The sequence below is a fragment of the Hordeum vulgare genome, chromosome 4H (assembly GCF_904849725.1).
Source record: "Hordeum vulgare subsp. vulgare chromosome 4H, MorexV3_pseudomolecules_assembly, whole genome shotgun sequence".
NCBI lineage: Eukaryota > Viridiplantae > Streptophyta > Magnoliopsida > Poales > Poaceae > Hordeum > Hordeum vulgare.
In genome coordinates, this window is record NC_058521.1 from 581,586,455 (window position 1) to 581,611,848 (window position 25,394).

Sequence of the window (25,394 nt, forward strand, 5' to 3'; positions counted from 1 at the left end):
CACAGGTGATGCAAACCATTGTGCAGCAAAGTCTTAATATTAGTATTAGGGCTTTGCGTGCAACTGCATCTGATCTGATTGGTTTCCCTGTCAGCTATAGCAAGGCTCGTCATGCAAAGGAAAATATATTTCAGAGGTTGTATGGAACCTATGAGGAGGCGTACTCTTTTGCCCCTAGAATGTTGCATCGGATTTCAGTTGCTAACAGGGGGACTCAAGTTTTCCGGAAAGAACGTCCAAATCCATTGAACCCGGACGAGCAAATCCTGGACCGCTTATTCTGGGCATTCGCCCAGACTATACAAGCATTCAAGCATTGTCGTCCGGTTGTATCAATTGATGGTACATTTCTCACTGGAAAGTACAAGGGCACACTCTTAGTGGCGATGGCAGCTGATGCAAACAATCAACTTCTTCCTATTGCCTATGCACTAGTGGAGAGCGAAAACAAACATAGTTGGCTATGGTTCCTGTGTTGCCTGAAGATGGGTGTCATCAAAGATCGGGAAGGGGTTTGCATCATCTCTGATCGCAACACCGGACTATTAAGCGCGCTTGAGATAATTAAGGCTTCACAAGATCCAGATTGGGGGTGGCCCGATCTGGAGACAAGGTGGTGCATGAGGCATTTGGCAGCTAATTTTTATTCGAAATTCAAAAACAAAGATTGGTTCAAGCTATTCAAGAGGATGTGCATGCAGAAAACTACAGCAAAAATGAATGCTATCTGGGCAGGTATCAATGGTCAGATCGAGCGCGCATCCCTCCCGACGAGAGAAGACCGGAGGGGTCGTCGAACAGCAATAAATTTGAGCCAGTGGATTAATGAGAATTGTCCCAATTTGTACAAGTGGGCGCAGTCTCATGACACTGGCGCTAGATACGGTATAATGACAAGCAACATGTCCGAGGTGTACAATGGTGTTCTTAAAGGGGTGAGGGCACTACCTATCACAACACTAATTGATGAAACTTGGAACCGGACTGTGTCATACTTTGCAGATAGAGTCACCGTTGCCAAGGCACTAGTTGATTTGAACAAGACCTGGTCTGAGAAGATGCAAAGACATCTTGATGACAAAGCAAAGAAGTCGCAAAGACATGGGTGCAGGCAGGTAGATGCACTTAGGAATAAATGGGAAGTTAGTGTGCGAGCAAAGTTTGTGAAGGGTCACCACAGGGCAGAAAAAAAACAAGTTGTGACGCTTGGCGCAACCTCGTGTGAGTGCACTTCCAACAAGCCTAAGCTTCTGGGATATCCTTGCAGTCACGTATTGCGGGCAGCTGCAGATCAACAAATTAGTGTCGAGCCATACGTATCACCATACTTCAACATGCACAATTTGTACAACACTTGGAACGGTGAGTTTTGGGCATGGAGCATTGATACGAACTACAAGCAATTATGGCCAGAAGGCACCACATGGGTTCCAGATCCCGCATTGATGCGAACCAGCAAGGGACGGCGTCAGTCTAGGCGTCATCGCAATGACATGGACCACAGCCAGTTGGGAGAACCAAGGCGATGCCGCGTATGTAGATGTGCTGGTCACCCACGTAGGGAGTGTCCGTATCGTAACAACAACACTGCGTGATATGTAATCATGCTATGTATTCATAATTTAATCGTGATGTAATATTCGGAATATGTATTTTAATTTAATCGTGATGTAATATTCGGAATATGTATTTTAATTTAATCGTGATGTAATATTCGGAATATGTATTTTAATTTAATCGTGATGTAATATTCGGAATATTTAATTTAATTTCATCGTGATTGCAGGTTATGGCTGAAATGCCCCAGCTTTTGAATGGTTATCACGACAACCACCACCGTTGCCAGCTTTTCATAAATCCAAATCATGAAAATCCTCCTCAGACCTTCCGGCTTCGAACTGTAAAGACGCCCTGGTCAATAGAGAATCGGTTCCTTGAACACCTTGAGGCTTATGGACTCCTACATTTTGCGAACATCGCAGCTTGTCGAGGTAGTTTTACTGCCGACCCATCCCTTTTGACATCCCTCGTTGATAGATGGAGACCGGAGACCCACACATTTCACTTTCGATGTGGAGAGCTTGCCCCTACTCTAAAAGATGTGTCAATGATCACAGCTTTACCAATTAGAGGTGTGCCAGTGGTACATCCACGAGTTTCTCCTAATTGGCCAGCAGATGTCTCTGCCCGTCTGAGGCTCGAAATGCCCATATCAGATCGTTCTGGTCCGCCTCGAGGTGTCCCACACAGCTGGCTTCGTATTAACTTTGAAATTTTATCTACCTATGCTGATCCTGAGGCAATGAAGAGACACTTGTTTGCATATTTGTTGTGGCTCTTCGGTGTGATGTTTCCTAATTCTCACGGGAAGGTAGTTTTGCCTGGTCTCATCTATTTTGCCGCAAAGATAGTAGACGAACCTTTACCCCAAAATCCACCATATAGCTTTGGTTCTGCTTTGCTTTCTCACACATACCGAGGGTTGTGTGATGCCACTCAAAAACGGCATTCACATCTAAAGCTCCATTACTTTGTGTCTCCTACGAGTTTCTACAGTTGTGGTCCTGGGAATACTTACCTGTAGGATGACCGCAGATAGTAGAACCTGCAACCCCGTACAACTATGGTGAGGGTGTTGTAACTATGTCCACTCGGTGGATGCTGGGTCGAAAAAAATGATCTACTAAAATTGCAAAACATTGTTACCCCATATACCATGATCAGTTTGAGCTTCTTAACGACTCACTAATAACATGGAACCCGTGGACTGAGGCGCACATTGATATGGTATTTGGTTCGCAACACATGCCAGTGGAATGCGTGAGAGATAGTGCCTTTTGGATGACTCGCTGCAATTTACTCTATCTATGGTTTGTGGAACCGTATAATCCTGACCGTGTCATGAGACAGTTCGGTCTATATCAAGATATTCCACCACCGGTTCCAAGATGTATCGACGAAGAAACTCATAAGTAAGTAAGATGTGACCTAGCTAAATAGATATTCCATCAACTATTCTTAAATTTTTTTTGTTATCTATAATTACAAGATGGGCAATATGGGCAGATCTGGTGTGGACTGGAATGCAGAAAACATTGAATGGATAAATCAGTGGAATAATGAAGCTCTACAAAATATAGTGCCTCAGCAACGGTAATTTTACTAATGTTAATTTAATTATGTGCTTATAAAATACAGAATGTGATGTCAATTTAGTAATGTTAATTTATTTATGCAGAACGTACGATGCAACTACGACAGAAGCGTACTATAATTGGTATCGCATGAGCACGCGTACTAGACTGACGAGTGAACCACCTACGATGCCAACACATCCAACGCATATGGAACAGTTGCAGAGACGGATGGACACATCATCAGCTTACTATCGTGACTCCGCGGTAATAATCAACATCTTGCTATTCAGGTCCATCATTTCATGAACAATTTAACCAACGAACAACGATTTTTTCAGATTGATATTTGCACCCAAGTACAAGCGATGGCGAGGGAAGGAATGCGAGCCCAGGGAATTGATCCTAAAGGCAGGTCCTTCTTTAAAAAAATTAGCGAATTCGTGAGCACAAGGTTTACGAGATGCGGTACAGAGAACGACGTTGTCACTGCAGCGTACAACATTCCGGAACCGAGATCAGCTAGACCGAGTGCGGCGCCGTCGTCGTCCATGCGGTGGGGAGAGGGTCGTAATACTACGCCGACACTTCCACGACATGACTCGTCTCTACCAATACATGGGCAGACATCACAGGTAAATGCTCCAGATGTAGGTTCGACGCCCGAACAGACTCATTTCGTGAAGCAGGATGCATATACAGCATATGGCGCACACATTCAAGGATCTCAGTCATATCTGCCCACGCGAGGGATTAGGATGCCCGAGGAGAATCGTTGGGCTGAGACAAGCGAGGGAGCACAAAGCTACAACAGCGGTCAGGTATGTACAATTATAATAAGCAATTACATAACTTCTATTTACACATCTTTTTGCGACACACAATTTATTTTAAAAACATTTTTTCGTGGAGCAGGAAATTAATGATCCATCATGGGGAGATGAACATACCCAGCGTGGCGTAAGAAAGAAATACTCACAGAAACCCATGATACTCAATGCACGCTCCCAGGAATGATAAATGATTTTTTCGGGCAGGACGTTATTGGTCCATCTTACATCAATTCCGAGTCACAACCATTCACCTACAATTTAGAATCATCATCTCAATATGGATTTCAGACTCCACCACCTATGCATGAGTCGCAGACACAGGAACACGAGGGACAGTACGGTCGTGGTCTTCGTGAACACAGACCCCCTGATCGATTGTCACCCTCCGGTCGTCGGGCAAGGCCAGCTGGTCGTCGTCGCATAGGGTGATTCGTCTATGTATGTGTGCGAACAATTGCATCTCTCTATGTCAGTTTCAAACTTTCAGATGTACTACAAGACATCTATGTAGTTTCATGAAATAAAAGTTCTCGATATATTTGAAGTTGCTTTCATAAAATAAGATACATAAAATAAGATTCATAAAATAACATACATAAAATAACATACATAAAATAAGATACATTAAGATGTAGAGTTCATAAAAAAAACTACATAAAGTCGTCATCATCCTTCGACGATGCAGAGCTCTCGCCCTTTGACGAAGCACTACTCTTGGCCTTCGTCGATGACGCGCTCTTGGTACTCGGCATGAAGATATCGTCTTCGTCCTCACTATCGTCAATCCATAAGAAGGGATGTTTTACTCCACCTCCACCGCGTATGTGTTGGCCTTTCTTCTTCCATCTTTCATTCAACCGCAGAAGTTCTTTCCGAATCTCCTCATATGTCCTTGCAGGCCACCCCTTCCTAGCTAATGCGTGAGCAACCTCATTCAGTAGCGTGTCACTACTGATGAGTTCGCCCCATGAAACTATTCTATTATCTATCTTGAAATTGCTAGCTAAGCGCAGAAGACACTCGGACATACCACTATGAAAACTACGATCGAAAGGATAATGAGACATTTTCAGCACACTCCTTACCCACCTTGGTCTGGAGGGGGTTTTATAGGTGCAGCAGAGCGAGACGAATAACTAATGGCGGGAAAACGAGGAGGGAAAGCGAGGCGGGAAAGCGAGGGCGGGAAAGCAAGGGCGGGAAAGAGGCGGGAACAAAATTACCAGCTTCTTCTGCTGCCTTGGCGGCACGAGCCCTTTCTCTCTTTCTCTCCCTCTCAGCTTCACGGGCATGTTCCCGCTGTCTGTAAACCTCCTCCAGCCGAAGTTTCTCTTCTTGATTTTTCCTTATCATCTCATCAAGAAAAGCCCTCTGCTCCACACAGTAATCTTCCCACTCTTTCTTCTGCTCTGCTTTCTCCTCTGCTTCAGCCTTCTCACGACGCTCTTCCAAGTCCAAGCTAGCCCATGCATGGCGACCTCTTTCACGAATCTCGGTCACCGCCTAGTCCGGCATTTCCGTGTCAATCCAACGATAGTACATGCAGAGAGGAAGGAGACTAAAGGATGGATCAGATTCAAGTAAACAATAATATCAAATAACAATAATCTGGATGACTTGAGCATACCGGAGGCCTGACGTACGCATAAATAGATTCGGGTGGATCAGATTCATAATTGGCGCACATGAAAAACTTCATGCCCAACCAATCTGAAAAATCCGTCACCTCCTTCACCTTGCAGACATCTCCGCACCAACATCGAACTGCTTCCACCCCCCGAGGCAAGCTTGCACTCTGCATTTTCCTAGGCCTAATGCTCTGATCCGAACAAGGCAAACTCATACTGACTATGGAGGTGCAGGTGCTTTGAAGTCTGTTTGATGGTGAAGAGAGTTTCACTCCCTGCCTCCTTTTATAGGCTCTGCCGGATGTCTACGCGGGAAAAAAGGGCGCGAAAACGAGAAACTGCAGCGGGAAAATTTGCCGGGAAACTATTGCACTGCTCGTCCGTCGTTATCGCGTGTACATTCTATAATAAGTCCATATACATCCATATGTAGTCTTGTAGTACGAACTCTTAAAAGACTCTTGTAGTTACTTTTGTATAAATGATATTTTTTTTCAAACCATGAAAGAGAATTGTGTGTGATCATTATAGAAGATAAAGAAGAAACAAGTACAAAGCTCTAAGCGTCATACAAAAAAAAAGACCAACTTTACTAAGAGCATCATTATAGAACCATGAAAGAGAATTGTGTGTGATTATACGAACAAGGATTCAAAATCATTTACTTTCATGTAAATGATAGTTGCATTTTAAGTATTAAGATTACATATTATGGCGACCAACGAGAGCATCATCACCAAGTGATTAGTTAGTAATGTTTTCTACTTTATTCCATGGCAGTGTCACTGCTTCGATAGCAATCAAACATTCACTCCCAAAATATTTGATCGACAGCTAAAACATACTTTCTCTATAAATAAATATAAGAAACGCTATTGTAAACAATGTCGACCTAGAGATAAAAGCCCCACGAAACCACCGTAACGAACAGTGTCGACCAGGAGACAAAGAGTCCCTCTGAAATCGCCGCGGTGAACAATGCTGACCCGAAGATGAGAGCCCCGTGAAACCACGGAAAAAACCGCCCGCCTTCACCGGCGTGGATATCTTGGTTTGGTTCGAGGGATGGGGGATAACCACGGCCCAACAAAATATCCGTAGTATATGCCTCCCATGCACTTAGCCATCCGTGCAACTTGCACAATATTTTTGTTCAAAAGGATTGCAAGGTCCGAACCGGAGCAAGTTGGCAGGAGTAAATTTTGACTGTTTCGTCGGTGGAGAGCGGGAAAAATTCCCACTGTTTCGTCGGTGCGAGCGGGAAATAAGCCTGGGAATCTGTCCGCGCGGAAATCAACGCAATCAGCAACAGTGTCGGCCGCGCGGAAACAGTGCCCTGGCCGCCTGCTCCCGAGGCGGCAGGGCCCACCCAGCTTTGTCCGCTACGGACACGAGTGGCGGGAACGGGATCCGGCGCTGGCCGCCTCAGCTGGTGGCGGCAGGCCCCAGCCGCCTGGGGCGGTGGCGGCAGGCCCCACGGCCGCCTCGCGCGGTGACGGCAGGCCCCACGGCCGCCTCGCGCGGTGGCGGCAGGTGCCACGTGCCGCCTGGCGCGCCTGCCGTCACCTGGGGTGGGGGTCCTTTCGCTCCTTTCCACTCGCAGGTGGTCTCTTTTGGCTATTTCATTCGACAGGGGGTCCTTTTGGACAAAAATTCCTTGCATAAAGTCTCTATGAGCAACGGTAGCCCGCAGCCCACAAAGAGGATCTGAAGGCAAGGAAAATTCAAACCACCCCACGATCTCTGATTTTTTTCAGGGTTGTCAAGCGGCATTAATTTTTATTTCCGTCGTCTGCTATTTACTTTTGCTAAATCTTGTTGCTAAGTTTATTCTTTTCAACTATTAGATTTCTAGTATTACAAGATTAAAATCATGTCTTCATTTGGAAAACATGACTCTCGTTACCAAAAACGTAGGAGGAAACAAAATAAAATCAAGGAATTAAGAAAAAATGATATGGATAAGAAACAAAAATCCTAGTCATGCCCTGCAATAAATCAATCACTTGATCAAGACCATGGATGTGAAAATATTATTGACAATGATCCTAGCCCTAGCGATGGCCAGATAGAGACATGGAATAATGTTGAAGGTGAAGAATAAGTATGATTTTTGATAGTTTCAAAAAAAGTATGATTCTTTATATTTACCATTCCTTTGTAATGTATTATGATCTTTATATTATTATGTTATATTTATGTAGTTTTTTTTAGTGATGTAGAGCCTATTTTAGCGTTTGGCATAGAGCCTCAGATTTTACCGGCCCTGCCTTGCCGTCGAGAGTCCACGCGTCCGCATTACATTAATTAAATATAAAAAAACCTAAAACTATGAGGCAGCCCTAGGCATCGTCGTCGGGGCCGGTAAGGTCGACCAGCGTATGCGCAGAGCTAGTCCAGGAGAACGTTGTGTTCCAGAGCGCAGCTGCCTGCGTCTCCATCGTCTCTCCCGCTGGCACGGGTTGTGCTCGTGGCGGTGGCAGCGCAGCAGCACGGGCACGCTCCTGCTCCTCTATCTCCCGTGTTCCTCCTCCGCCTCCTTCTCCAACTCCATCAACCTAAGGCCTTCGACGTGCTTCGCCCGCAGGTGCTCCGTCATCCAATGCTTGAGGTAGGCTTACTCCTGCTGTGGTGTCGTGCCCAGCCAGATGGGCGGCGCACTCAAAAACTCGCGGACGCAACTGGTCCACTGGTAGACCTCCCGGGGCTCCATGGGCTCGGGCTTCAGCGGAGGTGGCACGATGCAGTCGCCGGCGGCCGACGGCGCAATGGCCTCCGCGAGGTGCTACTGGTATGCCGCCTCCTCGTCGGCCTTGCACCGCTCTTCCTCCTCGCTCTCGCGGAGCACATCTGCCAGCGCTCCAGGCGGCCTCAGCCTCCTAGTCCTTGTCGCTGACGACAGGCGGGGGCGGTGGAGGGCCTCCTGGCTGCACGTCGCGCACGCCATGCCGACGCTGCTCCTCGTGCTCGACCGTGAACCAGACCTCCTAGTGGGGGGAGTCACCGCGTATGCAAGGTTTTGCCACTGCTCCGGCGTCAGCAGATGCCGACGACGGCTCACCTCCTTCGCGTGCAAACGCGCCGACCGCGGCACGGCCGGCACCGGGATCCTCTCCGGATCGAGATGCCAGTGGTGCGGGTGGGTGACGTCGGGGTAAGGCAGCGGCACGCGGTGCTCCCAGTGCCACCGCGCTTGGTGCACCGAGACGTTCACAAGCCGGCGAGGCCGGCGGGAAGACGCTGGCGGGGAGATGGCGCGGGGGTAGAGCGGGGCCTTGCCCTTGTTTGGGCAGGAGCCGGCCATGGTGCTAGGGTTTGCTCGCCGACGAGGTGGCGAGATGGGGACAGGTGTGTTCTGAAAACAGATGAGGCGGAACCCACCGCACGGGCGGATTAAAAAGGACGACCGCGGCCGTTGACGTGTGGGCCAAGGAGGGTGGTCGTCATTAAAAATGCTGATTGTGGATGTTTGCGACGGACACCGAGAGGGCGCTTCGCGTCCATCCCGATGCATTTCAGCCCCAAATTTTGGTTGAAAATGGGTCGACGCGGACGCAAAGCAGACACGTTATGACAGTGGGTAGGCGTGTTGGACCATCCGTTTTATCCGCGCAGCATCAAACGAACGGCAACACACAAAATGGATCGCCCCATTGAAAGAGCCCTAGGTTGCCTGTTTGAGCACCTACACGATCTCATCTTATTTTAATACGATAAAAAGAGATAACTTTGGAGTGATTATGTACTATACTTTTTGAGGTCATATTACGTGTTTTAACTATGTTAATGACGTTTAGAGTTGTCCATTGTGAAAATACAAACCATAATCCTGGTTTCCAAGCTTCGAGAGTCGAGACATTGTTTTAGTGATGTAGAGCCTATTTTAGCGTTTGGCACACGGCCTCAGATTTTATCGGCCCTGCCCTGCCCTGCCGTCGAGAGTCCACGTGTGCGCATTACATTAATTAAACATAGAAAACCTAAAAATATGAGGCAGCCCTAGGCATCGTCGTCGGGGCCGGTGAGGTCGTCCAGCGTAGGCGCAGGACCGGCCCAGGGGAACGTCGTGTTCCAGAGCGCAGCTTCCTACGCCTCCATCGTCTGTCCCGCCGGCACAGGCTCTGCTGGTGGCGGTGGTGGCGCAGCAGCACGGGCGTGCTCCTCCTCCTCCACCTCCCGTGTTCCTCCTCCGCCTCCTTCTCCAGCTCCATCAACCGAAGGCCTTCGACGCGCTCCGCCCGCAGGTGCTTCGTCCTCCAGTGCTCGAGGTAGGCTTGCTCCTGCTGCGGTGTCGCGCCTAGCCAGATGGCCGGCGCACTCACAAACACGAGGACGCAACCGGTCCACTGGTAGACCTCCCACGGCTCCGTGGGCTCGGGCTTCGTCGGAGGTGGCACGATGCAGTCGTCGGCGGACGACACCGCGATGGCCTCCGTGAGGTGCTACTGGTACGCCGCCGCCTCGTCGGCCTTGCGCCACTCTTCCTCCTCGCTCTCGCGGAGTACAGCTGCCAGCGCTCCAGGCGGCCTCAGCCTCCTGGTCCTCGTCGCTGACGACAGGCGGGGGCGATGGAGGGCCTCTTGGCTACACGTCGCGCACGCCACGCTGGCGCTGCTCCTCGTGCTCGACCGCGAACCAGACCTCCAAGTGGGGGGAGTCGGCCGCGTATGCAAGGTTTTGCCACTGCTCCGGCGTCAGCAGACGCCGACGGCGGCTCACCTCCTCCGCGTGCAACCGCGCCGACCGCGGCACGGCTAGCACCGGGATCCTCTCCGGATCGAGATGCGAGTGGTTCGGGTGGGTGACGTCGGGGTAAGGCAGCGGCACGCAGTGCTCCCAGTGCCACCGCGCTTGGTGCACCGGGACGTTCACACGTTGGCGAGGCCGACGGGAAGACGCCGGCAGGGAGATGGCGCGGGGGGAGAGCGTGGCCTTGCCCTTGTTTGGGCAGGAGACGGCCATGGTGCTAGGGTTTGCTTGCCGACGAGGTGGGGAGATGGGGACAAGTGGATTCTGGAAACAGATGAGGCGGAACCCACCACACGGGCGGATTAAAAAAGCCGACCGCGGCCGTTGACGCGTGGGTCCAAGAAGGGTGGTCGCCATTAATAATGTTGATCGTGGATGGTTGGGACGGACATCGAGAGGGCGCTTCGCGTCCACACCGACGCATTTCAACCTCAAATTTGGACCAAAAATGGGTCAACGCGGACACAAAGCGAACGCGTTATGACAATGAATCGACGTGTTTGGCCAAACGAACGGCGACGGATAAAAATGGATCGTGCCATTAAAATTGCTCTAACAATCCGAAAGAACCACTCAGTGAAATCGCGAAGCAATTCCCAAGTGGCGCATGGACCAAAGATGCCGCCTGCCCTCCCCGGGTTCTTCAAGCATTGTGTGAAGGGTTTTATTCTATGCTTCCTTTGTCTCAAAATAAATGTTTTAACTTTATATTATTTCTAATATAAAACTATACTAAGCTTAAGACACTTATTTTAAAATGAATAATACTATATAAAGCAACATCATTTAACCTATATGTAATTTGTTGGTGGTTATCTGCAGCAACACGGTTTCAATTCGTATGTTGTCAGTACTTTGATATGTGAATGTATGGGTGCTTACGGTCTATGAATGCAGTCGACTCAAAATGATTGCACATGTATTCAACCGGTTTATCTCGCGAGCCGCACATATATACATTATGTGGATGGGTTATGTAATCTCGAGTCCAACCAGCTATGGTTATGTTTTCTTTTTATTTATACTAGATAATTATCCGTGCATTTTAACAAGTTATAAATATTTTAGTACGTTAGTCCGTGATTTACCTCAACATAGTAATACGTCTGTGTTAATAAACATTTATCAAATCGTGCCGGTGACTTACGTATCTAAACCAGAAGTTTGGTTTTGTCGTCCTTAAGTTTGATGGACCAGGCTGGGTCATGCATGGTACGTAAATTATGAAATTGATGTAAGACTTTTGCGTAAGTAAATGGAGATAATCTCTTCGATCGTTACGGTTTAGAAGGCGTATTTAATTTTTTTTCTTAAAATCTAGGTGATTATTGATTGACTGTGAGATGGATTGAAAAATAACATTCACATACGCATGCATATAGAAGTAGTACAACAGAGTACTAATTAGTTGCTATGAGTAAATACAATGTCCCCTAAACCTTGTCTATTGTGAAAATGCATATAAATTCAACCTTGCTTTCTAAACTGTGACGAAGAGAATACATGAAACTGAAGCAAAAGGTAAGTAATTAATGTGAAATTGATGTACTAAAAGGTAAGTAGTACTAAATTAAGTCGATTGATTCGCGTATGTGGTAGGTGTGGATAAAGGGCGTGGTCGAAAAAAACGGCTCAAGCAAAAAAAACGATGGAGGGAAGTGTGTAGGGGGAGGGGGAGGTGGTGATGTAAGAGGGTGTTTGGATATGTTTTAGTCCCATGACTAAAAGTAGTGGGACTAAACCTTGCTAGCCTCACCCATGCTTGGATCCAAATACTAAAAAGACTAAAATCAAGTTAGTGAGCATTTATTATCCTCCAAACATTTCAATCCAGAACTCGACTGTGTTAAAGGGGAGGAGTTAAATGAGGAGAGAAAGGATTAATCCACAATTTAGTAGGGGTACCCCTGACTAGAAAAATTTAGTCTCAAGATTAGTTTTAGTTCATTTTTAGTCAGGGGTGCTTCGAACTTTAACCTCTTAAAGAGACTATTTTTAGTCGGACTAAAATAAGTACTTGGATCCAAGCACCCTCTAAAATTATTCGAGCATGAAAGGAAAACCTTACATATATTTTAAATAGTAGAGATATAGATTACTGTATGACTTGTTTCGATGAAGGGTATTCGATGATGACTAGAACTTGGTTATAATTTAAAGTAAAACGCGTGTGTATGTCCCGTGATCCAGAGTTCGAAGGAAAAAAATGAAGCACCCTTTACGTTTGATGAGTTAATGATTCAAGCTTAAACAAGAAAGATTCGTGCAATTCGGATGTCTCCATGTCAGACCCTCGTAGTTGCATGCTAGCTCAAGAAACGGATGGGAATCAAGATTAAACACAAGAAGGGCCGCTGGTCTAAACCTGATCCCTTAAATAACTCATAGAGAATCGCGCATAGGAGAATGCGGAAGGAATAGAGATAGAGAAGTTTCAACTAGCCACGCGGAGCATCAATCCCGCGCACACACAGGCACAGGCCATGGCTGCTCGAGACAAGCCTTGCCTCGTCGGCCCGGTGCCGTTCAAGGACGTGAACGGGGACGACGACCACGTGATCTCCCCGCCGGATGAGTACGCGGACATCGTGTCCACCCTGCCGAGCATCGGCAGCCCGGACCTGCACCTGCGGCTCTACCAGGACGTCTGGCTGTTCAACGAGCTTGTCCCTGGGTTCATCTCCATCCAGCGGCGCTTCACCCCGCGGCCCGGCGACGTGCTCCTCGCAAGCCCCCCCAAATGCGGCACCACCTGGCTCAAGGCGCTCGCCTTCGCAACCATGGCGCGGGCCGCCTACCCGCTCTCCGACGCCGGCCACCCGCTCCTTCGGCTCAACCCGCACGAGTGCGTGCCCTTCATGGAGGCCCTCTTCAGCGCCGGCCAGGAAGCCAAGCTGGACGCGCTGCCGTCGCCTAGGCTCCTGCACACGCACATGCACCACTCCATGCTGCCTCGCACCTTCGCCGACAACCCCGACTGCAAGATCGTCTTCGTCTGCAGGTAATAATAGTACAACTTTGTGAGCATGTATTCTTTGGTCACCATGCACCAACGGACGGCGGCATGCAGGGAGCCCAAGGACATGCTGGTTTCAACGTGGCACTTCATCAAAAGCGCAGGTGGCAGCAGCAGCAGCTCATCGTTCTCCGACCTGTTCGAGCTGGCATGCGAGGGTAAGAACCCCTATGGCCCCATCTGGGGCCACATTCTTGGCTACTGGAGAGCGAGCAAAGCAACGCCGGAGAGAGTCTTGTTCCTGAGGTACGAAGAGATGTTGGCCGATCCGGTCACCGCCGTCCGGGAGCTCGCGTGGTTCCTCGGCCTGCCGTTCACGCCGGCCGAGGAGGCGGCGGGGTTGCCGGTGGACATCACAGAGATGTGCAGCATCGACACCATGAGAGGCCTGGATGCCAACAAAACAGGAAGCAGCGGTACGTTCGTCAAGTTCCCCCATGAAACCTTCTTCAGAAAAGGGATCGCCGGTGATTGGGTGAACCATATGACCCCCGAGATGGCCAAGCGCATCGACGCGATTGTCGAGGACAAGCTCCATGGATCTGGCCTCACCTTCTCGTCTTAACTCGTTATGATTAAGTTAAGCCTAGTGGCTCCGTGTGTGTTCATTGTTTGTATTCCTTTGATGCTTTGCTTTAATTAAGTCAATAAAATCCATCCTTTATTCAAAAAAAATGTCTTGGCGAAAAACCTTGTGGCTGCTAGTTCTACTTGAGGCAAAAGTTCCTGGATGCCCTAGATAGTTTCTCTTATTTTGCTTTAGGGGGTGTTTGGTTACAGGGACTTATTAGGGACTTAGAACTTATAAGTCCCTTCAAGTTCCATCTAAACCAAACAGAAGGGACTTGTATGGACTTAAAGTGGTCATTTAAGACTTATGAAATAAGACTCTCAAGAAGAGACTTATAGTTGTAATATAATTTTTTAGTTCATGTTAAGTCCTACGAACCAAACAGGTAAAAACTTTTTAGGGACTTATGACTTATAAGTTAGAACTAAAAAAAAGTCCTAGGACTTGTGAACCAAACAGGGCCTTAGTCCACTAGACGAGACCTGGTGATCTTCGTTTGATGAGAGGTTGGGGTAGTTACTACTTTCACAACTCGCTTATAACTTTGCTCAATAACGCGTTGTTTGGGGGGAGGGGCGTTTTGGCTCCCAGGTCCAGTTGATCCTGCTATCTGTTCTGTCCAGCTGAGCTTTGCGATCCGTGCGGCACATTATTGATTTATCAATAATACGGGACCGAACAAATAGACACACGCGCATGCGACATGTACGTATAGTGTCAGAGGACGGAAGCAAACGGTTGTTAGCGTGGGGGCATTTTGAACCAAGCGTTGTTCGTCACGGATCCAGAGGATGCAAATGAATGCATCCCCATCTACCACCTCGGCCCTGTTTGACGAAAGGGGGATCGGGGAGAAGAACATGTGGAGGCGTCGGCCCCCGCCGCCGTAGAGAGGTTGCAGGGTGCATGTATACATGGGACCACGAAAGTTGTCTTGGAGCAGCTCAGCCGCGCCATGGCGATGGACTTCCCCGTCTCTCCCGTCGACAGGTAAATAGTTCCCTTGTACAGCAAAACTTGTGTCTCATCACCGTCCGGCGACAAGAAACCTTAGGGGTTCGGTGGAAACTGGGTGCAGGCTGCCGATCTTCTCGGACGAGGCGGCTAGCGCGGCGGCGCTCATGGAGATCTGCGGTGACCCAGCGTGCAGCGAGGGCGAAGCAGGCAATGTGTACGTCTTGGATGAATAAGCTGCAGGCTATGGTTCTGAGGCTGAAGAGAAGCTTGTTGTGATTCATAACTGTGCCGACAGTGAAAATGCAACATCAGCACACTCGATGGGGATAATTGATCCCTAGGAACCGTGGTGAACAAAAAGGTAAGAATGGATTGACACATTTTTGCTTGGTACTAGCTGGTAGTAGTAAATATTTTGGAACGACCTGAGAAATTTAAGGTTTCCCTGTGGTGAATCCTATCAATGAAATTATTATGTGCACGTTGTACATAAGTCGATCGTGTACTGTAGCTTAAATTCAGAAGTTTTTTATTGTCATGAGAGAAATTAATGCATTTACTAGCTAATTTACAAGGGTTTGAACATGGGAAAATGATTGATTGACTGCATCAACAACGCAGAAATGATGAAATAGTGCCATCTATGATAACATAACAACGCAGAAATGTTATATGATATGCATGTCAATAAATAACGTCATCTATGATACTACTTTATGATGGTATGAGTGGAGCATTTTGGAGGCCGGGCTACCAGGAGGCCGTTATCTGAGCCATGCATTGAGACGTTGCGATGTGTGCAGCGTGCATTTATAATGCATGTACGCTGGCTATTAACTGGAAATACACAGGTGCCACGATTGATGAGCTAGATTTGTACATGGGTACGCGATGTGTGTCCAAAGCAGAATATGAATTTTTCCATGTCCGGCCTGGTGTCATTAAATGGTATGGATGGCTCAATTAATCATAATCATGTTACATTTAGTGGTCGTCCCCTTAATCTGGCATACTGGATATTAAAAAAAATCCGGCACACTGGACATTAGCGATTTCGTCATGGATGGGATGGAACTCTTCTTCGAGAAGTGTGATTCAGGTAATCACTCGACTGATTTATCAAAATTTGTGCTTCTAGTTTTGGGATTCGGTTGAGTGTGCCGGGAATCTCAACAAACCCAAAAAAAGTTATTCGTACAAGTTAAAGTTGTGATAGTTAGAAAAAGAAAATAAAACCAGTTAAGAACCTAGTGCGGGCAATTCATTTAAAAATAGGATATGACTACACTACATTTTCTTTTAGCTGGATAAGAAATAAGAAATATAATTTTAAAGAGAAAATGGCATAACTTTTTTCTATAAAAAATGACGCTATAAAAATGGTAGTGCATCTTAATAAATGATTAGGAATACAGGATAACATAGGTGGTTGGCTAAAAAATTGAAGTGGTGAGTAGTTGAAGGGTTTCCATCCTTTGCTAGAGGGTTCGATAATAAAATATTATTCTGTATGTGTGATTTATCTTGTGCCAGTGTGAGTATAAGATATGAGGATTTCTTGGATTTTTCACACTTGGAAAATGTTGATTAGTACACTTGGAGTGCTATGGGGTTGACGTGTGCCGCAGTTATTGTATAACATCCAAGAAATAGAGGGGGGAAGGGTGTAGGTTTAATTGGTAATGAAAAATATTAGTGCTATGGGAGCGATTGTTTTAAAAATAAACCACTAGTATAAAATTACAAACAATCTGAATGCGTTTTTTTGTTGAAAGCGTGTGAAAATTTAATCATAAATTTAATGTGGTACACTATAGAAGTTAGGTTGGCGCGCATACACTTGTTTATGTGTCACATGAGGGATGGTTGTGTCTTACATGTTAAAAAAAAAGTCGCCAGAATTTTCTAACAACAAATTATGATGCAAAAGTAATGCATCTAGACAATTAATACATGTGAAGGGAAAATATCATTTCGAGATGTCACAATCAAAACAATTTGAATTATGCACAGTTTCTCTTTTCTTTATACCTGTCAAGTAGGAAATGATGTTTTCTCGACTCAAAAAAAGAAATAGTTGATGTTTTCAGGTGATTTCGTGTACTAAAAATGGGCATATGATGTTGGTGGTTAAACAATGACGATTTGTTCTAGAAATTTGATACACCAAGTTGGGCGAAGTGTCGTAGCTGATTTGTTAACTGGCCGGAGGGGCCATGCGAATTGCGATGTGATATTTTTCAGTACTCGCTTGCTAGCTAGAGTCCTATGTGTGAAGCGTAGCTGCGTGTACGATTTGATAAGGCATAGACATTGTCACATTGACCAAGCAGCACATGTACATGTGTGATGGCTCTCCGCATGGAATGCATCAGCGAGTAAAACCGGTTGTTAGAATCAGCCAGAATCTTGCCCGTATTCGTCTATCTTGCCGTGCAAGACGCAATGATGGCACTTGTTCATGCGCTAGCTAGCTGGTACGGCCGCTGGTTTATACATGTGATGTCACTGTGCATAAATGGGAATACGGTGCCGTGTAGAAACTTGACGGGTGGAATACATGGGACAAGTACGAAGCTACGCCTGATCCATGTGAAGGCCAACGCCCAAGATAGCGAGCGTCATGGTGCTTGGCCTCCAAAGAGCATTTTTTATGATGATATGTACTATAAAGGTAGTATCATATGATACTACTATATGATACTCCCTACTATGGCCAGTAGTTTACCTATCGAGTTATTTGGTTGGCGGGCCTAGTCCTATATGTAAATAACTTGTACATTGTAGATCCTAGGGCTCTTTTCCCACCTCTCTTTAATGAAAACTCGTGCGTATTCAAGAAAATAATACTCCACGCATGAGCGATACATGAACGATTTGTGCACTCCTTCACAATAAATTATCTCCACCACCCCTCCTCCCGCCCCTCTGAATTTCAGGAGGTGGGCGCCTCCGCGCCCTTAATCTCCAACGAGAAACAGCCAGCTAGATTAAAGACTCGTTCGGTAATTTATCAGTTTCTGAAAATTTAAAAAACTATATAACATGTGTAGCCGTTTCATAAATTTTAACTATAGCTCCATTTGTTCTGGAGCCAAAGCAGCAGAACGGCGGGCCTCCGAATGGGGCCTGAGTCCGTACAGACTATTGAACCCATCCGTTGCTCTAGCATAGCTCATCTTTCCTAGTCTTGTAAAGTTATAATGGTCGATTGGCTGTTGATACTTGTAGTTTTCTAGGTATACTTTTGAATTGGATGGTTCCTTTGATTGCAATTAGAGAGGGCGGACTCTCCTTTATTCAAAGATAAAATGATCAAGTGCAGCCTGTCTTCATCGACCCCGTATTGTTTATCAGTTCTTAGCCAGGAAGAGCAACTCCAACAAACGCACTAAATTTTTAAAGCGTTGAAATGTCTCGTTTTAGCGTGCGGCAGCGCGCCTGCTCCAGCAGGTGCCGTAAAATGGGAGGCGGCGCTACCGCTCTAGCGGATGCTGTAAATTTAAAATGCATGCGTCGAGTACAAACACTATTCTTATTTTTTAAAGATCAAAAACATAATAAATCAACAATAAAAATTCATATCAAGTCCAAACGATAAATTAGATAAAATAGATAGATAGACTCCATATGTAAAACTAGATAAACTACTTCTCCTCCTCCTCGCTCTCGTGGTATAGTCCGACATGAGGAGGCGTCATCCCAGCGATCATCGTTGTCATTCCATGTTGACGCCTCCCCCAGGTCGCACTGCGCTAGCGCTGCAGTCTTCCGCTCATGCCTTTCCGTCCGCTCCGCGGCTTGCACCGCCCTCTGCCGCGCCTAGAACTCACGTTCGTCGATGACGTCCTGCGCGCGACACCTCCATGGCCTGCTTGTCCGTCTCGGCGATGAGCAAGCGCCTCCTTCCACGTCCGGATGGCCGAAAAGATCATCTGCATGCGCGGCCTGGAGAGTCGCCACGACGCCGCGTCGTACGTGCGGGTGGCTACTACGGTGGTCTCAAAAGTGTCGAGTCTGAGGCGCATGTCCCCGTAACATATCTCCGCATAGAACACGCCGGAGGGCGGGCACGGACAACGCAGAAGCCGGAACTGCTCCGGGGGCGCGACGACATCATGGTCACAAGGAAGGGAGAGGCGGGGACGAGAGAGGAGGGCACCGACAGCGAGGAAGATGGGTGCGGGGGGGGGGAGTGGGGGAGGGAGGGCGATGCCACGGTGGAGGCGAGGAAGAAGGCGACAGAGGTGGCGGTTCGTAGGCGTCCGATGCGGTTTATAAATAACACGCGGGACGCCGCACGAGAAAACTAGCACGCGTGTTGCCACTTTTTCGCGCGTGTGCGCCGACTAATTTAGCATGAGAGTTTTTTCCGTGTCTGCTGGAACACTCCAAACGCCCGCGTGCACAAAAACGTGTTTCCTTCCGCACGCGCCATATTTACTGCACATGTTGGAGTTGCTCTAATAAAGAGACCTCATAGTTCCCGCCATAGGGCGGGGCGAGGGGAGCGCCTTGTGTCTCGTCTGCAATGAAACACAAGGACAGCTCACCTCACGACAACCCCAACGAGTGTTTTTTATTTCTGATACATTGATCCGTTTTTCTCACTACAAACCATAAAGGGGGCACGTCATTCTACAGCGAGGAGTGCAGGGCTGTGCAGATCTACAACGACGAGGTGGCCGAGCGGATCAACGTCAAGATCCTGAAGGACGTGCACGTCCACGTCCTTCCGGATCTTGGCGTTGATCCACTTGCCCACCTCGTCGGTGTCGATCTGCACAGCCCTGCACTCCTCGCTGCAGAATGGCGTGTCTCCTCTCTGGTTCGTAGTGAGAAAAATGGATCAGCTTATCAGAAATTCAAGGACAACCCAGTATTAACTTCGTTCTTCCTAAGCATGTTCGTTGTTCGTCCTTTCTTCTTTTCTTCTTCCTTTGCTTATTTTTTATTTTTTAGTTATCTATATTTGCAAAATATTTTAAATAAATACATTTTGGAAATAAATTTAAACAAGGTCTTAAAAGATTTTAAATACTCTGGCCCGGTGTGGCTGCCTCCACCCCACCGGCCGCTGCCGCCGTCAGCGGCGGTGGTGTCGGTCACGTCATGGCTGTCAAAGACGGCGGGCGGGGCTAGCGTAGCCTGATGGATTCCCTTCGAGCAGGGGGTTCAGCTCCTTGGCGGCGCAGGGGGAAATCAGGCAACGAGGCAGCGGCGCTAGCCCATGCATGGCGTTTGTCGGCACGTTGCAGGGAGACATGGATGGGCTGAGAGGGGCGGATGTGCGGTGATGGCCGAAGGCGATGGCACGGAACCTACAGCAATGGCGGGGACTGCTGGTGTGCTTGAATTACGGCGACGGACCTAGGGTTCATCTTGTGCCAAGACGAAGACCAGCCCAATGCCCGTTCTTTCTAATCTGGCCGGAGTGGCGAGTTCCGGAACGCTTTGCCGACGAACTACCATGGGCGTATTATGCTTGGAGATTGTTGGATCGGATGGAATTCGGTCGTGCCCATTGGTTCTCCATTAAGGAGGGAACTGCGTGAAGCTCTGTTATCTGTTTCCGTCCGGAGATATTTTACTCTATGGTAAAGTCAGAGGCGGAGAATGTCATGAAAGTTGAGATTGTAGAGCTAGTAATGGTGATTGTAGCCTACGACATTAGGAATTTGCTTGAAGTTTCAGGATTCGTAGCAGTGGTATGTAAGTGGGGGCGACATCACACGTGAGGTTCAAGGTCCTCCCTTTCAGGATGGAAATCCAACGTCTAGCCTTAATTGGTTGTGCGTGGCCCTTTACTTGTTGAAGACATTGTTTTAAAAGCGGGCATTATCTTCAGGGTGAAAACCCAAGATTTACAATCAGGTGGCGACGGCGCTACTGCATAGTTTCCTTCTTGGAGGCGTCGTTTTTAGAATACTTGGACATCATGTGTTGTCTTGGAGGTGGTTGTGCTGCTGCTGCAAGTAGTGAAACTCTGTAGCGGGACTTTTCTTTTTACCTTCTTCTTTGTTTTTTTGGCTGTGTGCATCCATCGTGTCATTAGTGCATTGCGTTGTTGCAGAGGCCGGGTATAATTGACATCTCCGCGATATTAATATATGCTTTTTATTAAAAAAAATACTCTTGCGGTGTAAAAATTGATTGCATAGATTTCAAAAATTATTTATAGCGTTACAAAAAGTGTTTGGGACATTTAAAAATGTACACATTTTCTGAAACGGTTTCAAACAAATTATTACTCTCTCTGTTCAAAAATAAGTGTCTCAAATTTGTACTAGCTAGCTTTAGTACAAACTTGTACTAAAATTCAAACAATTACTTTGGAACGGAGGAAGTATAAAATTGTTTATACAATGTCAAAAAGGTTTTGGGTAATTAGAAAAAATAATTTGTAACATTTAAAAAAATTATCTTGACCCATTAAAATATGTCCGTGCCTCAATAATATGTTCGTGACACTGTTCAAAAACATGTATACAATCTAAAAAATGTTTACGTAATTTTTCAAAAATCAAATTGTACAATTAATAACAATTAGTTACATGTTTTAAATGTTCATGAATTTTTGATAATATTTTAAAATATTTATAAATTACATAAACATTATACTAATAATTAAAAATATGTTTAATACCATTCAAAAAATGTGCACGGTGTATTTATAAAATATTTAACTTGTAGTCAACAAATTGTTCAAACATGTATTTACAAAAAAATGATCATCACACATTTGAAGAATGTTCTAGGTGTTAATTCCACATGGAGGTCATTCATGCCGTCCTTTTAATGGGAGCTCCTATAGTTCTATTGGAGGCTTACTGCGTCAAATACCGGCCCGACGCATAGGCAGATCCGAGATTGGGCTAACTGTCCTAATTCCAGGAGAAATAAAACCAAAGAAGAAACACGGAGTTTGAAGGATTTGAACTCGTGATGTACAGCTCATCCAGGAGTGACGCTAGCCAATACTCCCTCTATATCATAATATTTGTAGTTGGGAAGAACTAGACTAGTTTTTCTTAACTGCAAGTATTATGGTACGGAGGGAATAGAAGGTATTACTGCTAGTGAAATATTTCAGCACAATGTTTTTAAGAATTCACTCAAGCAGAATAATTAATGCAGCCTAATTATTTACTATACTCCCTCCGGTCCGGTGTAGTATATGGCTTACTAGAGCTCGCACAGTGACCAAGGTGCAAAACTATTGGCTAAGAATGGTTCTCTAATCTGATTAGGTCCTCCAATAAACACTTTCTTCACTTAATGCAAGCAATTCGAAATGCATTCTAAGCAATGCAAAGGCCCACAATCAACGCATGTAGAGGATGGGAGCCCTACAAGCATTGGAATATTTTCTTTAAGAATTCACTCAAAAACATTGAGAATATTTTGAAATGATGCGAATAAAATTTCAAATTTCTTTACATCTTTTTTGAAAGAAATGGAAAACAAATAATTTAAAATTATAAGAACAAAATTTTAATAATGAAAACATTTGTTTTATAGCGAATATTTTTTCAAATTCATTTAACATTTTTTCGAATTAGTGAACGGATTTCAAAAATATTTGTCCAATTTATGCATATTTTTGAAAATGAGATCGTTTTATGAAATTTGTAAATACAAACATTTTCAGAAATTATGATATTTTTGAAATTCCCTGAACATTTTTTGCATTTGCAATTTTATTTAAAAAATGAACAAAATTTGAATTTCCTGACAAATCTTAGAACGACATTAATTCTTGAATTTGTGAATAAATTACGAAAATACAAAGACTTTCTCAAATGTTAAACAATTTTTGAAAAGAAGCAAATAATTTTTGAGATTACATTTTTTTCCTGAATTTAAAGATTTTATAAACTTCGAAATAAATTTGAAAAAATGAACTTTTTTACAAATTGCTTAAAAAATGGGATATATTACAGTATTTTTCTAAAAATTTGTTCAGGAACTTTTTTTGAAATTCCCAAACAAAACTTAAAAACAAGAACAAAACTTGAGTACATATTTTGAAACTCCCAAACAAAAATTCAAACCCGTACATTTTGGGGAATTTGCAAACAATTCTTTAAACAAAAACATTTATTAAAACACCCAAATAAAATTGAAAACATGAGTTTTTAAAAAAATGGTAAGAAATTTGAAATGGGAAATTTTTGGAAAACGTACAGATGCTTTAACTTATAGATTTTTCTAATAGCTAAAATAATTTAATATGGGCATAATTTTTCTAATTTTACCACTTTTGTAAAAAATAAAGAAATTTTTTGGATTGTTGAACGAAATTTATAAATAATATATTTTCTAAGTTTCCAACATTATTAGAATTTTAGAAAATAAATTGTAATTCTTAAGAACCAAAAGGATTGCTAGGACTATTTGATGCAAAGCGCGTAAAATAGAAAATTTCGGACTACGTCTTGCAATAAGCAAGATATAACTTTTGGCTGGTGTTGGAGAGCAACTAGTTCGCAAACGCACGCTCCACGTGAAACGAAGGAACATTTTACGCGTGCCAAGCGCGCGATAAGTGTCATGCGTGGAGCGCACCCATGAATATTCCTGGTTTTCCGTTTTCGTTTTTGGTTTGTGTTTTAGGTTTCCGGTTTCAAACATTTTTCAACTAGCCCCTTGAACTTTTATTGTTTTCCCATTATATTTTCAGGAAATTGAGATTTCAGGGGAAGTTACGGGTGGGAGCTTCCAACACGATCAAATGTCAACTTTCAACTCGCGTGTACAACATTAAATATTCAACTTTCACAGCCCTGATCCGACCTTTACATATTAAAACTCTTTAGAGGCACGCCCCATGAATAAATAGAGACACGGTTCATAAAACTATAGAGGCACGCTTGTGATATGAGGAAATAATAAAATGGGGACCTGTTGTGCGGTCAAAAGAGGCACGGACCATCAATCTTTAGAGCCACGGACCATCAATCTTTAGAAGCACGTTCCATGAATTTTTAGAGGCACAGTCATATGTCGGAGCGCATGTTCCGGCGTGCATGCGTGTTCCGTCGTGCCCGCGTGCAGACGGCGCCTCCGGCGGCACCACACTAGCTCGCATTCGGCTCGGTTAGCATTCATATACATAATGAAGGGGGGTCATAGGTCGGTGCGCGTGTTCCGTCGTGCCCGCATGCAGACGGCGCCTCCGATGGCGCGACACTAGCTCGCCTTCGGCTCGGTTAGCATTCATATACATAATGAAGGGGGGTCATAGGTCGGAGCACGTGTTCCTCGTGCATGCGTGTTCCGTCGTGCCCGCGTGCAAATGGCGCCTCCGGCGGCGCAACACTAGCTCGCCTTCGGCTCGGTTAGCATTCATATACATAATGAAGGGGGGTCATAGGTCGGAGCGCGTGTTCCGTCGTGTCCGCGTGCAGGCGGCGCCTCCGGCGGCGCGACACTAGATCGCCTTCGGCTCGGTTAGCGTTCATATACATAATGAAGGGGGGTCATAGGTCGGAGCGCGTGTTTCGTCGTGCCCGCGTGCAGACGGCGCCTCCGGCGAGTATCTAAATGTCTATTACCACGTGACTATCCCGTGATCCTTGTGCCAACACATCCGTGACTCTCCTTTGACTTTCGTGTGATTCTTGTGTCCACACATCCGTGTTTTTACATAATGGCTACCCTAAATGTCTATTTTGGAATCCATGCGTGTAGTGTGGTGTGACACGCCTGTGATTATAACGTCACGCTCCCTGGCGGTTAATAATAAAGCAAAAAAAACAAATTGGCTCCTCACCAATCCTGATGCAATATTCAGGACGGTTCCATCGGTTCCCTCGCTCTCCGAAGTCACTACTGCCTTGCTTCTCCTTCCCCTAATTGAAAATCTCAAACACTTCCCGTCTCCTTCTCAAGCACGTGGAGTTCGAAAACTGGTCGTAACCTCGTCGGTAACCGCCGCCGCACTTCGCCAACCTCCCTCCACTACGACACAAAGCACTTGAAAGGTGCCTGCCACAAGATCTCGTCTCGCCGGCGGCGACCGCCCAGGAAGAACTACGGTCGCAAAAATAGCAGCGGAGATAACAAGGAAGAGCAGCGACAGACTGAGCAGATGGATTCGAGGAGTCCCACACGCGAAATCCAAGGTAAACATTTCTGCATTCCAGCCCGTGTCGCACCAATTCGCTTGTAGTATCTATTTCCCCCAAATTGAAAACCCTAGTAGCCACATCGGAATCCAGGCCCACCATCGCTTCTCCATAGCTCGTATGTTCATTGTTGTCCAACAACATGACCTCCAAGAAAGGGTTACCGTACCACTCTGGAGCAGTACGTGACCTTGTCGACCTACGAGGTTTGTCGTAACTTGATCTGAAGCTTCATGATCACTATCATCAGCTTCCACTTCAATTGGTGTAGGCGCCATAGGAACAACTTCCTACGCGCTGCTACACACTGGTTGAAGTGACGGTTCAATAACCTCATCAAGTTCCACCATCCTCCCACTCAATTCTTTCGAGAGAA

General features: G+C 46.0%; 1 protein-coding gene and 1 long non-coding RNA gene across 2 annotated transcripts; both read left to right on the plus strand.

Moving 5' to 3' along the window:
- Positions 1-3,060: 3,060 nt before the first annotated feature.
- On the plus strand, positions 3,061-3,638 carry LOC123447239. Its single transcript, XR_006631484.1, has 3 exons — positions 3,061-3,153; positions 3,239-3,401; positions 3,476-3,638. It is a non-coding gene; the product is annotated as an uncharacterized LOC123447239 (long non-coding RNA).
- A 9,079-nt stretch (positions 3,639-12,717) lies between these two features.
- LOC123447241 (cytosolic sulfotransferase 8-like) lies at positions 12,718-14,074 on the plus strand. The gene is made up of 2 exons (XM_045123827.1): positions 12,718-13,345; positions 13,415-14,074. Exons 1-2 carry the CDS (start codon positions 12,828-12,830, stop codon positions 13,923-13,925), a joined length of 1,029 nt encoding a protein of 342 aa, XP_044979762.1. The 5' UTR covers positions 12,718-12,827; the 3' UTR covers positions 13,926-14,074.
- Positions 14,075-25,394: the final 11,320 nt, after the last annotated feature.